Genomic DNA, 17,359 nt, shown 5'->3' on the forward strand with positions numbered 1-17,359 from the left:
TCACGAGTGACCGAGCGTTCCGTTTCGTGATCGGTGCGAGGCTGGCTCGGGATGCACCGGTTTTTCAGTCGTTCCGAAGAAGTGTTTCCGCGCGGTCCCCCCGTTCTGGGTTTTCTGATCTGATCGCTTGTTGCAGCCTTAAACGCGTGTCCGCCGAAAACCGGAATTGCCGGAGGATTCCGGCTCGGTCGCTCTGAGTGCCCAGTGTAAATTTGTGTTCCACATCCGTTTGGTTTCGGCGGCCGATCCGATTTTGGGGTGCTCCGGCTTCCCGTGCCCGTGTCCGGTTCATTTCACGAAGCGTTCACGCACGCACGCAGCATCCGCTGCCTCGGCTTCGGCCACGGTGTCCGGAGTTCGGCGGTTCCAGTTCGGCGACGGAGAGCGAACCGAGCGCGCGCACGTTCCGCCCTACCCGGGGAAAAAGAGTAGCCATTTGTGTCGTGGCCGCGGCAATTTTCCAACTTGTGGATTGAGTGTGAAAAGTGGTGCCTCGGGTTGTCCGAAGTGTCCGCAGGAAGCAACAAATTGAAACAAGGTTCGATGAGCTTGCGCCACCACCAAGATTCCGGCCTGGAGTACCTGCGTTCGCGTGGTCCTTGTGGTGGTCAGTTTTGAAGATTCCCGGCGATCCCGACCGGCCCCGGCCCGGGAGTGAAGATGGTTCACCGGCATCATCTGAGCGTGGCCTAGGAGTGTCCCCGTGTGTGTGTGTGTGTACGTGTGTGCGTGAGTGTGAGGTCTGATGCAAAATGGCAACATTTGCAGATTCGCACGCATCGAAGCATCGGAGGCTGTCCGACGATGGCGGCGGCGGTGGCGGCGGCGGTTGCCCCATCGGGCCAGGTGCTAGTGGGGGTGATTGCGGCGGCGGCGGTGGTAGTGGTGGTGGTGATGGTGGTGAGGTTCCGGGAGCGGTTGGGCAATCGATCGCCGGCGGCGCGAGGGTTGCCGACAGAAACGCCAAAAAGTTCAACGCCAAAGCAGCGACCGGCGCCTCGTCGGTGGCCGGCCGAAGGAAAGGCAGTGGCAGCGGGCTCGAGGGGGGCCCCATGAAGCCGGCCACCGGCTCGTCCGCCCGCTCGCTGATCGGCTACCTGTTCTATTTAATGTGCATCGCGGCGCTCGGGGCCTCCGTCTACTGCGGCATCCGCCAATCATACGTAGAGCGTAGATTAAGTAGTCTAGTTAGTGTCGAGGAGCGGCTCAGCCTGGTCGAGGCCCAGCTGAGCGATGTATATAGGAGGATCACGCTACGCAAGGACTTCCCCTACCCGGAGCAGGCGGCCGGCGCCGACGATGAGGAGAGCGTCTCGGACGTGGTGCGCAAGATCTCGCACCAGATCGCCGAACTGCCGCGGATCCGGCGCGACCTGTCCGCGCTGAAGGTTTCCCGCAAGGATCGCCAGGCGGCGGTCCAGCAGCTGGGCAACGAGTGCATGTGCCCACCAGGTACGTACGAAAAAAATCGGGGACAGGACTTCAGGTCGAAGATGCCACGCCGAGATTAAAGTACTTAAAGTCGAAGTAAAAGTTGCCGCTTGAGATTGAATTTAATTCCACTCCCACTCCGGATGGGAGATGGGCCACGGACGGTGCCAGGTCCTGCGGCAAGGATAAAGGATTGTATGAAGCAACACAAAGATAAATCACAAAGTAGCAGAGCCATCGGCAGCCATATAATGTCGAGATAAAGCCGGACTCCGAGAGAGCATTGATTTCTTTGTGCGCTTCGGAAGTGACGTTATCTGCGACACCGTGCACCGTGGCACAGTGGGACCGGAAATCCCGGAATCGAAGACACCCCGACAACAAAGACGCGACACCAGGCACCTATCCTGGTGCCATCTCCGGGCGACCATCTTTTCTCCCGTCTGGACGTCCTCGGTGATGGTTTGATTCTGAGCCGGACCGAAGATCCGGGGCTAACGGGTGGACAATCTGGCTATTAGAATTAATCACACTTATTAGCGCATCAAATGGGAAACGGAAGCGGATCGAAGCCCGGGTCTGGAGTGAGCGAGTGTGTAAGCAAACCGATTATTGTCCGTGAAGTGGAACTACTGTCCGGGGTGGGTGTGGGATAACTGTCAGTAGCAGCAGCAGCAGCCATCGTCCGTATCGCTGTCGTTTGCTCGAGCAGTCATCAGAGTTCGCCGGCTCGGTCTCCAGCTCGCTCCCAGTGGAAGTGGGAAATTGATTTTTCCTCAAACAAAGAAATCCTTAGCCAAGGAGTGGCCGGCACCGATGGCGATGAATGGAGGGCTGGAGTTCTGTGAAAAGAACACGCTCACAATCGAGTGTTACACTTCTAATAAATCAAATTATCCGGAAACGATTGGAAGCCCGGGTGTGTTCCGGAGAGTGGGCCGGCTGTTCCGGACACCACCAGCCGACCAGCCTGTCGACGCCTTGGCCAATAAATACACACTTTATCCTGCGCTCGCCACTCTCTCGCAACCAAACATAAATTTCCCCTGGCCCCTGTGAGCGGAGCTCGGACTATGGGGATGCGGTCCCTGATGTTGCTTTCACCGCACGTCCCGGACTCGACTTGCCCGGCCCGGCTGGTGTGGCGGAAAAATCGTCACCATCACGCCGTGTGCATCGGCGGGCTACATAAACACTCAATCTTCGCAATCCAATAAAGGCGACGACAGACGACATCCCGGCCAAGCGTCTCCGCTTACGGCATGTAACTGCGTGACGTTGCGTTACGGTACGCTGACCTTTGCGTCGCGATGGGTCCGCGATTAGAAATGTAGTTCGTTGGTTCGATTCGAGCAATCCCACTCTGGCTGCACTTCTCTGGTCCGATGAAAAATCGACGAAGCCTTTCCAGAGACCACAGAGGAGCAGTGGCCGAAGGAGAGTCCTCGACAGTCCACGAGAGTCCACGCGTCTCGTCTCACTAGTGGAGCGCCATCTGGTGGGCAAGTGAACGTGGTGTCGGCAGATAAATCACCAGTAATTAATCAATGAAGAAAAGGCGTCGGTACACAGCTTTATCTAAACACGGCCATCACGTAGACCCGCACCCGACACCCCGCAGTTGTCGCTCCGTCTCCGGTCGCCGGTCGAGAGGACCGGCATCCCTCGTCGATGGTCAGTGGTCGTTGTTTGTTTCCTACTTCCTTGTGGACCGAACTCCCCGAAGTAACCGTCGGCTCGATTCGACGGCTTCGTTAGCGTCGGTTAGAGCGTGAGGTTTGCCCACCCCGGGGGCGAATTGTTGTTCCCCGGGCCCAGGGGATTTCCGGTGTTGCTCACCTGATTGTTAACTTTTCCACATCCTTTCCAACCACGTAGTACCGGTGGCAAAGGACCGTCCGGTACTTCCGGACCTCGAGCACCACCAGCCAGCCACTAGAAGCTCAGCACAAAATGTTTACGACACCGCAGGGAGGTGGACTTCGGAACAGTATCGGAACGGAACCGTTACCGATGGTTGTTGATTGGTTAGTCGTCCCGGTTCACCAACATACTCCAGCAGGGAGAGCCCCCCAAAAACTGGTATGCACGCCGAGACGTTGGCCAATAACTGGCGCCTGGCTATCGGCTTTGATTATTCAGTTTCGCCAAGAATTGGTTCCCACTCGGATCTCGGTCTGTCCGAGATGCTAAATCGGTCCCTGAACCGCTGGGCGACCAAAGTGATATGCACGCATCCCATCAAGTTGCTTCAACTACGAGATAATAAAATCCCATCAAAGCGTGGAGGTCGTTTAAGATAACGAACAGCGATAAACTGACAGACTGAGAGCATGGTTTTAATTGTTACTATCATTTTAATGACTGTCACCTCATCGTGACATCGGCACCATTCGGTGGGCCAATTACCGGACGTCGCTTGGTGCTGACAGCCTGGTGCGCTTTAATTTTGCGCTCCGCTCCGTTCGGTAGATTGATGAGGGTATTGTTGATGCCCTTTTTTACCAACACGGATCCGCATAAATGCCGGATTCAATTCCCGTCCTTTATCTGCTCTCACCGGTACGTGCTCGCGAACGCGCGAGTTTCCCGGCTTTCCCGGTCACGCATAATGATGTGGGATTTCCACGGAAAAAAATCCAAATGGAAAATCGCTGCTGTAACTGTACGGAACCCGAATCGGTTTCCAGTTCCATCTCTCATACGCTTAAAGATGCCGTAATAAATGACCCCAAACACGCCCGGTCGGGTGTTCGATCCACCTGCGAGCTTCGGAATTGGGAAGCCCCAGCATTTCAGGGAGGCGATCCGTGTGCCAGATGTTTTCGGTCGGGGGCTACCCAAAACATCGATCACAGAGTACCATCCCCATTCTGAGGGGTCCTGAGGTTTGATGAATAAATAAAAGTGACCACCGACCGGCGACCGGACAGGTCCTCGGCAACCTCGCCTCGCCGGGTAGATTAGAGTTGGTGGTTTTTATTCCGGCGGTTTTTGGTTTCATTTGGGTAGAGTGAACCGGATTTGGTCCTGCTTTGCATACGCGGGCCATGCCGTGCGTCGCATCATGTGGAATTGGCCAGAATTTGGCCCGAACGGATCGAGGTTTGCACGTCGCCATTGGTGCCACTTTTTATTAGTTTCTATTTCCAGTATCCGCTGCCCGGTTCCCCCGGGGACGCGGAGGTCCCCTAGGTCCGACGCTGGTCCGACGAGATGTGTAAGTGGTTGATGGACAATTCAATTTGCCGGTGACCATTCCGTTGTTGGGTGAAAGTGAACGATGGCAGAGTGGGCTGGACTGGCGAACTCTAGTTACCGGACCTGTCACAGTTTATTAGAGGGTGCCGGTGACTGACCTACGGCGGTGGATATCAAAACCAGAGTCAGGTTGGTTGGACGGGAATACTCCAGGAACAACGAAAAGGAAGAACACAACTGTGCCCTCCCAAAACCTTCTGCGAAACACACACCACGAGCAGCGCACGGCGTTGTTTTGTAGAAACAAAAAGAAAACTGCGAAACCGGCCGCGGTTAGAATGTGAAGAAAAGCCCAAAATGTCCCCAACAAAAACTAGACAACGGACCCCGGAGTCAGACCGAGAGAATTGTTTGTCGGCTGCAGTGAAAAATGGTCCTGCAGGACCCCCCGGGACACTTTCGCTGGGCCAGACCTGAGCGTCAGGATCGGAAGGGCGATCCATTCGCGATTCCTTGTGGGCCACGGATTGAAAGGAGTGTGCCCAGCCAGTGTCGTTACAAGAGGGGTCAAAGGCACAGCAGGACACTGAGTGTGGTACTGAGTGCAATTATTTATTTGATGGCGCTCCGGAACGGGGACCCGGGACCCGCGAACGGAAGTGCTCCAAACTTCCGTCTTCCAAACGCGCTCTCCGGAGCGTCTCTGGACAATGGACACCATATTTCAGCCTGCAGTCAGTTTGCATTCCAGTGCCAGTTCCAGGTCGATCTCGGTCTGGACCGACTTTTGGCCAATCACTCAATCCCCAGTGTGGAGACGCAACAAATGGTGTGCCCGGTTTGCAGCGCCAGAGGCACCTCGGGAACGCCAACGACTCCAAATAGGTTGGGCGGACGCGGACTCTACACGCCGCCGATTTGCATCGCCAACCGGTGGGGCAGGATTCGGGATGATGCACGGCTTCGCCGCACGCCGCCCGTTCTCTCGAGCGTGCGTGCGTGCGTGCGTGTATAATTTATGACGGTTTAATGAGTGTCATAACGTATTTTATCGCATGGCGTAGTGTATTGGCGTGGCTCCCTGATGAAGCTATTTATACGTGAGTTTGGCCGTGGATCGCGCGAATGAGCCGAACGACGACAGAGGAGTGGATCTCCCGGAGCCGGTTCCGGGAGCCGGAGCAGTTGCTGCACGTGTTATTAGGCGCAATTAAACGTTCGCCTCCTTTGCGTGCCCAGTTCCCTTTTACTCCTTTTTGGCTGGAGGCCGCTTCTTGGCAAATGTTGTTTCCCCGCGCCAACCAACGTGGGTTGATGGTTCCGTGTTGTTTCTTTCAAATTATATTTTTTATTCCATCACCAACCGACGGTGCGGCGGCCACCGTTTACTCCCCGCATCGGCACTCCCCCACCGCCGCAACTGCGACGAGAGAGCACTTTAATTCGGGACTTCATCGTGGCGTGTTTCCTGCAACACCCGGCTCCCGGCCCGGGAGAAGATGGTTTCCCCTTGTACCGGGTGTCAAAACAAATCTGAGAGCCGCCGCGCGAAGAATTAAGAAATCACACATGCTGGAACGTCCCACCGGGACGTCGACGACGACGGCGGTGGTGATGATGATGATGATGATGATGATGTTGCTGTGTCGGCCGTGTCTCCACGTACGACAACGTTTCGCATCGTTCGCGTTAATGTAATCGTGCCACGGCGAAAGTGTTGCCGTCGGCGACGTGACGGGAAGATCTGACCCCGACGGTTAACATTTGTCCTTTCGCACACACGCATGTACGCACGGGCGAGGCAAGTGGTCCACGTCCGCCCGGTTGACAGTTGAGAATCCGTTCGCTGGGCCAAGCGCAGGTGGGTTGTTTGCGCGACACGAAAGTGTAAAGCACCGCCACGGCGATCCGATGGGAGGCCGTGGCCCACCCACACACGGGCCCCCGGAAGTTGTTGTTCGAGGTGTACGTGTCTGTGTAGGTAATATCGTCCAACTTTTATGACGGCACAAAGTTAAACAATCCACTCCCGGAGGAGGCGATCGGGGCGTCCGGGGCGTCCTTTGTCGGGCACACGATTTTATTACCTCATTTGACGCTTGATGGCGCCCGGGAAGGATTACGCGCGTAACGCACGGGAACCCCCCACGGGAAGTTGCTGTCATGTCGCTGCACGTGCTGAAAGGTTGATTAACGCGCACTGTGCGTACTCGCTTCTCGGGAAGTGGAAATGCTGCTGGTTTCAGCAGATTTTTTTGGGTTCTAAAAAAATGATGCTCCGATCCTGCAGCGTGCGTGGTAGACACTTGAGCTCGCAAAGTTTCCAAAACCCCGGCCTACCAGCGTCTGAAGTGGGCGGAAAAACGAGCATCACAGGGGTCTGAAAAGTCCCGGGACTAAATTCGCTTTACTCATGAATGTAATATCTATCAAAAGCCTCTTTAGCCAAATCACTAATATTTCTTATCGGTGAGCGCCGTTTTTGAAGTCTGTGAACGGCCAGTAGTCGCTTAGAGCCAAGTCTGGCGAATTCGAAGTTCAATTCATGTAGTTTTGCCATTATTTTGATTGACTTGTGCAACGGTGCCTTGTGGAAACCAAATCGTCTACTTTGCCATATATGACCGTTACTTTGCAATTTCGGTTAGCAAACGCTAAATTAATAATGCTATATGTGGTGTGTTCAAAAAGTTCTGATAATTTTTTTTACGACGATTTTTGTGACTCTTCGTAATTTTTTTTTTCAAATTTTGCGTGTAAAACGAAATTCGAAATATTCACTTTGTCTTATGGTGAAGTTATTATGACACAAAGCAGCATTTATCGGGGGTTAAAAATCCCACAACCTTTCCAGCCGGTTGTTGTATTTTCACCGGTAGGAGCAGGTCTCAGAATCATCCAATACGTTCTTGTTTTTGGTCAACAGTGAGCAAACGTGGTATCCACTTTGAACAGAGCTTTCTCATAGTACAATGCTCAGGCAATATAGAAACCACATGTTCTTTGATATTCTTTCATCTCTTTAGTTCTTTGACAGATATCTTTGATATCTTTACAATGTCAGCTAACTGACGCTAGTTCAGTTTCTGATCATTCAAAACGGTTTGGTGGATTTTTCAATGTTTTTTTTGGTGTTACCACCTCATTTGGAGCTCCACAGCGTTCTGCATCATCGGTGTCTCTAGGACCATGTTTGAAATTAGTAAACCAACGTTTTATTGTAATTTCTGATGAAGCGGAGTCCTTATAACACTTTTCAAGCCATTGCTTCGCTTGAGCGGTATTTTTTTCCCATCAAGAAGCAGTTTAACATTAAAACACGAAATTAGTTTAATCCATGGTTCTGAAAATAACAAAAACAAATAACTTTCTTTTGAAGGTTAGTCCAGACTGGAAAATCGTTGAATGCAATAACACTGGCTCCCTTTATGCGTTTCGCTCAGGACTTGCGGGCCCATGTGTTACTTGCGCCCTCGCCTAAGAAGTGTTGTGTCAGAATAAATAACCTCTCCATACGCGCCCGTCAGAACGCGGCCCGCAGAGATGAATGGATTCGCAAGCTGTTTATTTGTACGCCAGAATCTGATGCATCAGTCCCGACACCGTCTGCCGGCAGCCCTGACCGTGCCCAGTAAGAGCGACGGACTACGGCGGTTCTTCAAAACGCGGTTCCGTGATAAGAATCTGGGGCCGACTACGGGATCGTAGCCCGTTATCGATTTCCGTCAGTCGTCATTTATCATTTCGCATCCGAAAAAGTGCGGGTTCTCCACCCCCCTTACTTCCGGGTTCCGGATGTTCGGTTTGGCTAGGTTTGCGGCCAGCGAAAAAAGTGGAGACGAACTTGGAACGCTGGAGCTTCGGGAGAAAATGGAGCTCTCCACTGCTCAGCGGCGCGTGAGCATTCATGGCCGGCTGGACGGTCAGAAAGATAAACATCAGACCATCGCCGGCTTCCCGGGAGTGGGAGGAATATGTAACGGTGGAACGGACCGACGGGGAGCCCACTGGTGACCCTGCCCTGGGTCGTTTTGCGCTCCTCCGAGCGTTGGCTGAGCGTTCGATTTTTGGTGCCCATAAGAAGCATTGGTGAGAAAACACATACTCGACGTACCACCGGCCCGGAGGCAGCGACAGGCCAGCTACAAGAGGGAGCCTGTCCCCCCTCTCACCCCAAAAAGGGATAAAATAAACATTAAACTCTCCACAAGAGATGGCACACAGCACTCGCCTGAATATTTTGGGGACCAAAAGCGACAGGGAAGCGTTGAAGAGCGTCCGAGACAAAAAGGAGCCGAGGAACGTGTCAGGTGCCACCGGCAGCCGATATGAGTGACTTCATTTCCATCGGCTTGGGGTTCGCCGTTGGCCGTTGGAGATGTGACGGTAATGTGTTTATTCAGTTACTAGGGCCTCCTCCGGTTGGCAGGGAGTCTCCCGGTGGGATGTCCCTCGTGGTCCGGGGCAGTTCAGGTTTGTGGTCTCTCCGCCGGAACGTCGCGTCTCTTTGGGGTCGAGAACGCATTGCGCCCCAAAAGCCAGTCGAGGGCAGAAGCACATGAAGCAGCACACGTTTATTTGACATAAATTTATCTATAAACATGAGGAATGTAAATAAGGGAGGTATCGTTTTCTTTGCCGTCGCACCCTGCGACAAACACACGAGGGCAGGTGAGAGCTCCCAGTTCAGACCAGCGGAGCTACGTGCCTGCACGGGCTCGGACGTGAGCCGCCGTTACTCTTGGCTCCGAATGCAGTTTCGAATATGCTTAGATCTCCCATTTTTCCTGAACGTTCCCTGAAGCCCAGGGTTATTGGTGTGTATGTGTCCGATGCAGCACCAAAGTGGCTGCGTGATCCCACCTTCCCGGAGGTCCCGGATGCCCATTCGGGGGGAAAAGTCAAAGAAGTTATGCAAAACCATGCTGAACTACGCCCCGACGGCACTCACGAGGACATTAAAATACGGATTTAAAATGATCAAATTCGTTTAAAGGATGATTACTGATTACTTGATGATTAAATTAGTTTGAAAAGAACCCATCCGTCTTACCGTACCGCGTTCATTCCAAAGGTGCCGTTGGAATCGATGTGAATCGAAGCAGTCGATGGTGATGCACCGCTCGATTCGGCAGCTTCCTCGTCGACCTCACTTAAATTCGACCGCTTCCTCCGTTTCATCAGCGCCTGCTTCGAAGCCGGAGTTAGGGACTGGGTGCTGCTGAATGGTGACGTCATCATTCTGATGCCCTTCAACTTCGAGCGAGGCGTTTTGTTGAACGAATGTTGATGTTGATAAGAAAGTGGGCCGCATTCGGCCGGCAGGTTGACCAACTGAGTCGTTGCACTGGGCGTATCATTAGATCTTGCAGAGACTGTCGACCACACTCGGGCTTGAACTGGTTAGTTTTGAGGAATGCGAGCGTTTCCTTCATCTGCTCGAAAAAATTCAAGGACGGTGAGTAAGCTTTCAGTAGATCTTTCCGTCAGTCGAGCATGATCTGTTCGATCATCGCCTCTTCCGACCAGTTTCCATGGAATGCCTGCAGATGGGTCAGCTTTCCCTTGTGCACTGCATAGACTGGGAGGAAATTGCCAAAAATTGACCTTAGCTCCGATTCGTTGAGAAGCGCACTGTCGCTCTCAACCATCTATTCCAGTGGTTCTTCAAAGAGCTTTAAGATGCCAGGATTCCAATAGTTCGATTCGGTGTGGAAAAACTCCGTAAAGCAGTGATAGCGATTCGTTTGCATCTTGGCTTCTTGGCTTGCTGAAACCGACGGTAAGCCACCAACGGAAACAAATGCCCGCAGTTTGCCCACGCTGAGCGGAGTGGCTTCGGCCATTTCCGCTTGTTGCAGCTCACTGGAAGCTCACTTGCAGCTCGCCGATCGACGACCGACGCTCTCCAAGTAGTCGTCAACAGGGAAATTTTTAATTGTTTTTTTCGTTTCCAGCTTCGACTGCCCGGCGTGCTAGTGGGGGTCATGTTCTCCATCGGTTGAAGTCGATTCTGCGGGGTATAGGCCAAGAGATTCGGGATCAGCTTCTTTGGGCTCTTTCGTTCTTTCGTTCAGAAAATGCCACGCCACAGAATGTTGCCACACGCAGTCGCTCTTGAACTTGGAACACAATCTGTGGCACCACCATCGTTATTTTTGCTCAACGAAACAAGTCTAAACACTTTTGCTTCCTTGGCAAAGGCAGCTTTGATTATCATCAGCGTGTTCGGCGTTACGACCGACGTTATGCGTTACGCACTGTCATGGGTTACGGGTTTTCGGCGTTACACACGCAGTAGTGCCATATATAATTGCAAGAAGTAGGAGTTACAATAAACTTTGATTATAAAAAATGCTTCCGAAGTTCATATCCTGCACGCTGCATTACTGACAATTTGTTATGATCCCAGCCCCGCGTGGAGCTTGTGATAGGGATGCCCTCGGTGCTCTCCTCCAAGGTTGCCCCAACCAAGCAGGCAGCCAGGAGTCGAGTACGACCCCCTTACTCGACCGCGAGAGGTGGAACCGGAAAAATTTAATAAATGGAGCAGCTGCTCCTGCCGAGGCTCCCTCCAGGGGAAAGCGTCGTTCGCCGCACGTCTTCAGCCGAAGACGTGGACGACTGGCTTGGAACCAGTCGTGGAACGGAAAAAGGGATGAATACAAATGATTGTTCTCTGCGCCGCGCATATGTGCATATGCGAATGGTTGGTGCCCCTGTGTTTTCCGCGCCGAATGGAAAACGGCTGGAGCTGCTCCCACTGCCAAGCCCTATGTCGTAGCTCTCCGGCGAACACCGGTGAAGGTATAAAATATTTACGATACACACGAGAGCTGCGCCTTTCGACGGCGATGCCTGGCTCCCTGGCTGGCTGATTGTGCTGGCGGATCAAACGGAAATTTTCATTGAGTTTAATTTTTCCAACATCCGTTTATCGGATCGGCCGCTAGGAGCCGTACCTCAGAGCGGCAGGCAGCGGGGAAGACTCCATCTCTATCGTAATCATTTTTGACTGCTGCTGCTGCTGCTGTTGGGTGCGGCAGATGCGCAGGGCTGTGCGCTACGGTCACCGGGTTCTTTATGGCCATCGTAGGGCTTTGAATGGCCAAATGACTTTCTAATCCTGCCCCAAAACGAATCCCGGACTGTGGATGGTGGGGGGCCATGCGATGGCCGCAAAGCGAGCGCAAATCTACTTCCATCTCTGGGGAAAGGTAGCTCATAAAATTTAAATGGAAAAACTTCTCGGTCAGAACAGCCCACACAGCACAGCCGCCGTGTAATTGCCGTCGTTTCACGTCTGGTGCGCGCATCCCGGGCGTATCCCGGTGCCAACTCTTTCGTTTCGGATCCCCCATTTTTCGGTTCCGACTGACCCCGTAATCGGTGATTGTGGCAAAAAGCGTCGAAGAAGACACACACTCTCTTCATCAACTGCTAATTGCTGCCAGTCCGTCGATTGATGTTCTTCGGCACAGTGCGAAGCACAGCATGGCTAGTCCCGGCTCTGGGACTCTTCGGCCATGAAGCATAACTAAATTCTATAATTGAAACCAATTTCTACCGAATGGCTCAAGATGAGGTCAGTGCTTGAAGAATGTTCCCGCTCCGTTATGTTGCTCTCTGTGTCTCGGGGTCGGGCCAGGTCGGCGGGGTCCAGGTCCAGAAGGTTGCGCCCCGAGCACCTCCACGATAATGGAATTTCAATTTCGAGCCCCAGCGGAATGCCCAAAACGCGCGTCCGCGTTTGATCCTATGGCAACGGTGTTTTCATTATTGATATAACAGAAAAATAGGCGCATCCCGCTGGATTCGGGCCTAGGCCTTCAAACTCCCGGGTGAGGAATTTATCTACGCTCCGGCCAAGATCCGGCTGCGGGAGGTCCGCGAGCTTTGATTCCGGTTTTCTGGGGAACCGAGCTCCCAAGACGCTAACTTTCGTGGAACTGGCTCGAGGACACGCGGCCAGAAATGGGGGCCAGCTTGTCAGTCAGTATATTGGTTCACCTTATCCTGTGCTCTGTGCTCGATCGGAGTGTCTTCTTTCTGGAGTGGTCGCCACTGTTAAGAAATAGTGCTCAGCCCACTTCGGCAGCTATCTCACGGCTCCCAGTGGCTTATCGTACCACAATCCGGCAGCTCCCCAGCTCCGTCCGGATAGCCGATTATTTTCTCATTTGCATTAATTTCTTCAATATGCTCGGCTCGGGCATCTTCGAACTTTGTCGGGGATTCGCCGAAAGTAGAAAGAAAAACAAGTGCACGCCCGTGGCCCCCGGGTGAAAGGTTTTGACGTCCTAAGCAGCTTTGGTGGCCACCGTCTCCGTCGACACATTAGTGTCCCGGTCCCGGGCCGGGTGCTTAGTCGCCGCCAATGGTGTGGCAGTTCGTCGAAAAGGCGTCGCCCCGTGGCCGAGAAAAGCAGCTTTTCCGATCAAATCAAAGCCTCTCCGCCATCGACACGACGCCGTGCTGCTGCTGACCTCTTCGATGGAAAAGAGATCACGTAGCCCCCGACAGGACGTGGAGAGCGTGGAAACTTTAGCCATTGCAGCGAAACCGACTTTTCATTCTTTTTTCTGCTGCTGTGGCCTCCAGCTCTGATGACAATTCTTCGCAAAGTGTCATCTTGGCAACAGCTGGTCGTGGCCGACCCCGTGGCCGTTGGTCGAAGAAGGGACGGACAGGACAAAATCAAGACCGTAAAGATCCCGAGAGGGGGCTGCCCGGGAGTGGGACAGCAAACCACGGGCTTGGAAAAAGTTGTCACCGTAGAGCGCCAACGATGGACACTTTGAAAGAATAGCTGTTGCTGATGACAAATAGCCTCGAAAGGTGGATAGTCCGGTGGTCAGTGGTCGCCCGGGTGGTGTTCTAGGTTTTTGTTTTGTCCCGGGCCCTCGGGGAGAGATTCCCTCGGGAGTGCCCGCGGCCGACGCGGCCATAAAGGATGGCCCGGGGAATTTTGGTCTGAGAAAATGAGAAAAAGTTTAACCTCTTTGGCCGGAGGGCGAGCCAACGGTTCCGCCAATGCTGCGGGCAGGGCGATGCTGCTGTATCGTTTTGCCTCATTTTCTTTTTTTCTGTTGCTCCTTTTTCTGCTACCGACTGCCAGCCGGCCAGACTTCAAAGTTTGCCCTTTCAACTGCACGAGCTACGTGCGTAGGATCCATCTTTTGAAGTTACTGCCAGACGCGGTGCGGTGGTTGTCTTCACAACGGGAGCCTCGGCTGCGGGTGGAACTTTTGCTCGTGTGATGAGCTGTATGGAAATGCCACGTTCGTCCAGCGTCTTGGCAAGAGGTATTAAACTTTACGCCCCTCATCGATACGCCCCGGGGGTGTTTCGAGATCGTTCGCTGCTAATTGAGCAATTTCGAGCGCCCCTCAGCTCGTAGCACCCTGTAATAAGGGCGTTGACTCCGGGTGGGTGTGCTTTTTTCATCACGAAGGACACCTGAAGGCAACTGGATGGCGCGTAGGACGCTCGACGGGTGTTTGCCGAACCCAAACTCATCCAAGAACTTTTCTGAAAATGTAGCGCCCGTTTAAGGTTCCGCCGATGGGCTATCGATTCGCCAAAAGGTGGCCGCAATGGGAAGGTCAATTTTGAAGAAATAAATGAACCGCCAACGGTCCACAATTCCCGCGAGGCCCGTTAGGTCGTTTTCCTACGAAAACCCTATCCGGAGAACCCCGATAAGAAATCGACTCAATCGATGACGTCATCACCCGGCGTACTCGGTACGCCACGGAGGACATCACAGAGAATGAGTGTATGGTGCATAGTAGAAAAAGAACGGGAAGAAACCCCGGAAGTTGTGGAAATGGATGAAGCTGTTCACCCAGGGGCCCACGCGACAACCCCTGGCTCATGCAGATCGGCCTTCGGCGGCCCGTTTTAATCAGGGATTTAGAGCGAAATGTCTACCGTCCGAAATGGGCCCTGGCACGGCTACCCTCGGCGGTGTGTCCGGGCTCCACAATTATGTTGTTCCTGCACCGAAAAAGGAAGCACAGCGAGTGAGAGACAGAGAGTTGTAAACATGGTCCCCTCTCAGCGATGGTCACGGTCCTTCCCGTCGGCATACAAACACAGGGACCATGACGCGGGGCGGTGCAATTGCAGCGGACGAGCAGAATTCGTTGATTGCACTCAATTACACGTTCATTCTTTCGCCATCGCCGAACCGGGGCTTTGGCCGAAACCCGACCGTCCGGCCGGCCGGCTAAAAAAGGGGTTCACCTCTCGTCCTGCGAAGCGAAGTACAACGGGTTATACATATTTTATTCATGGAAAGTATCACCACAATGGCCCCGGGACATGTGTGTATAGGACGGGGCCGTCGTGCTGGTGTTATTATCGTTTTGTTTGCCATTTACACACGTCATGTTACAAGACATGCGTATTGATGGTTGCAGACAGCCTTTCGTTCCACCCGAAAGGGATGCGTTTATGCAAACCAAGGGGGCACTTTCGGGGGGCCTGTCGGCACTAAATAATGCTTAACCGAGTGCTATTTACCCACCGTAAACAATCGGGGCAGGATCCTGTGCCAGGGTTCGGCGGAATATTGTTTTACTTAACTAGCTGTTGGTGTTCTTTTGGCACTTGGAATTCATTAAACGTTTGAAGCATAATTTGTTAAGTAGCATGTTATACTTTTAGGTCCCTTTTTTACCATAATGAATATAAATGATGGTTTGCCGGGAGACCCTATCATCGCCCCGTTTAACGTTAAATTGAACTTCGCAACAAAGGTTTGCATAATATTTGCATCATATTGGTCGTGTAAGAAATAATCCGCGAATAATTCCTAAGTTCTTATGGTCCAAACACTCGGATGACAATTCTATGATAAAGAAATTGGCTTTAAAATCGTTTCTATCTCTTGAAAAAATGTAAGAAATCTGAAACATCTTCAGAAATGGCAAACCTATCTTTGTTCTTAAGTCCTTTGAATATGTCATAATCATAATGTTTTCTAAAAATGTTTTCCTAATTCTCATGTGTTTTTTAATGTTTTGTAGTAATAACTTGAGTTAATACTAAGATTTCGACAGAGATCCCTAGAGGATAAATACGCATTATCGAATCCATTCGCGTTCGCACTGTCTTAAAAAGACGGATAGTAGATTTAAGATGCGCGTCCACATCAAACGGATTAACGGATAAACCGAATCCTATGAAATATGTTCCCTTTCATATGTTCTTCATATGTTGTTGTGAACGTAAAACCCAAACTACAGCATTCATACATTCCTTTCATCGCTACTCCTTTTTAAGGCATATCCGGGATGTTGTGAATTTCTTTCCGCAATGTATTCCGTAGACGTAATAACATACAAATAACATAATAATTTTCACACAGTTTAACATAAAAAAATACCTGTTGGGTTTGCAAAATATGGCCCCGAAATGGCCCCAGTTTTCTGATCCTTTGCGGAAAAAAAACTTTCATCTTCCACCGAACCAGTAAATTATTCCCCAAATTAACTTTTCCTGACGAAGGCACACAGAAAATGTGATATTTTTACAACCAAAAGCAACAAACAAAATAAACATGTTTCCGGTTTGTCTATTTTTGCGCTTCACACGAACCATCCGCTGTCTGCTTCAATAATGGTTCATAATCTTCTCTGCCTTTGCTTGATTTTGCCCCGTGAGCCGACCCAGATGTAGGATCTCGGCTGTTAGATCCCAAAAATAACGGAAACTTTGGGTGTATGTGTGTGTGTGTGTGTATGTTAAGTGCCGAGGGAAAATCTTCTTCCTTCCCACGCCAAACGGTATCGGCAGTCGAACATTAAACATCCAGCCATCCGCCGACCGACAGCTCGGCCACCACCACCCCGAAGAAGACATTTCAATTTTCCCGACGGATGTTCTATTTTCGAGTTCTGCATCACATTTGTCTTTGGTCCCCGCCACAAACCGACTTTTCACGCGGACGTTTCGCGCCAGAACCACGAGGACCTTGATCCGTGGGGCAAAATCGAATAAATCGATCACCGAATCGAACGGCGATCGATCCGGGCCCGTTTTGGGTTCCATTTGTTATCGGCGTAGAAAGAGCGAAAATTGCTTCCTAATGAGCTGGCGCGCTGGGAAGCGGCAAATGCTGGCGGCATCATTGCACATGACGTTGTTAATCGTGTTAGACCACCGGCATTGGTTGCTTCCGGGCGCTTCAAACTGTCACACCCGTCTCGGGCGTTGTCACACGCTCATGTGCAGAAGCCTCATGCCCCAGCACCGGACGGTTTAGCTACATGTTGAATGTGGCAGCATAGGCAAAATGATAAAAAAGGCGGTTCGGGCGAAATGGGCACCGAAAGCCCCCGGTGTCCGCCGCTGACCGGCCGGCTAGCTGGAAGAAACTCTTGTGACGGACGAAAATTGAATTTTTGTGAAAATCAACGTTGACATATTAGACATTCGCTATCTCATATATCCGCCGGTTTCGTCCTCCCAGCCGGTTCCGGGCAACCCGGGCTCTGGACGTCCGGGTCCGAGTCCGAACGTCAACGTCATCGTCAGTATCGCCACGAGCATCATCATTTTGGCGTCTATTTTCGCCCCCGAACACAGCGGCTAATACCATGCCATTGGTGGTCACGGGATGGACAATCCGTGTTTTCGGGTGGTTTTCGTCAGCGACTGCAGTCACCGCGCCTGGAGCACTGTGCCGCTGAGGAGTTGAAGGTGAATTTCCCTGTTGTAG

The 17,359-nt window shown here is 52.2% G+C and overlaps 1 protein-coding gene across 1 annotated transcript in view; it reads left to right on the forward strand.

Moving 5' to 3' along the window:
- Positions 1-752: 752 nt before the first annotated feature.
- LOC131207122 (collagen alpha chain CG42342) overlaps positions 753-17,359 on the forward strand; it is an 83,056-nt gene continuing 66,449 nt past the window's right edge. The window contains exon 1 of the mRNA XM_058199731.1: positions 753-1,452. Within this exon, the coding sequence (XP_058055714.1) occupies positions 753-1,452 (700 nt within the window). The remainder of the gene's footprint in view (positions 1,453-17,359) is intronic.

This window comes from Anopheles bellator, chromosome 2 (assembly GCF_943735745.2).
Source record: "Anopheles bellator chromosome 2, idAnoBellAS_SP24_06.2, whole genome shotgun sequence".
In the NCBI taxonomy this organism is placed as follows: domain Eukaryota; kingdom Metazoa; phylum Arthropoda; class Insecta; order Diptera; family Culicidae; genus Anopheles; species Anopheles bellator.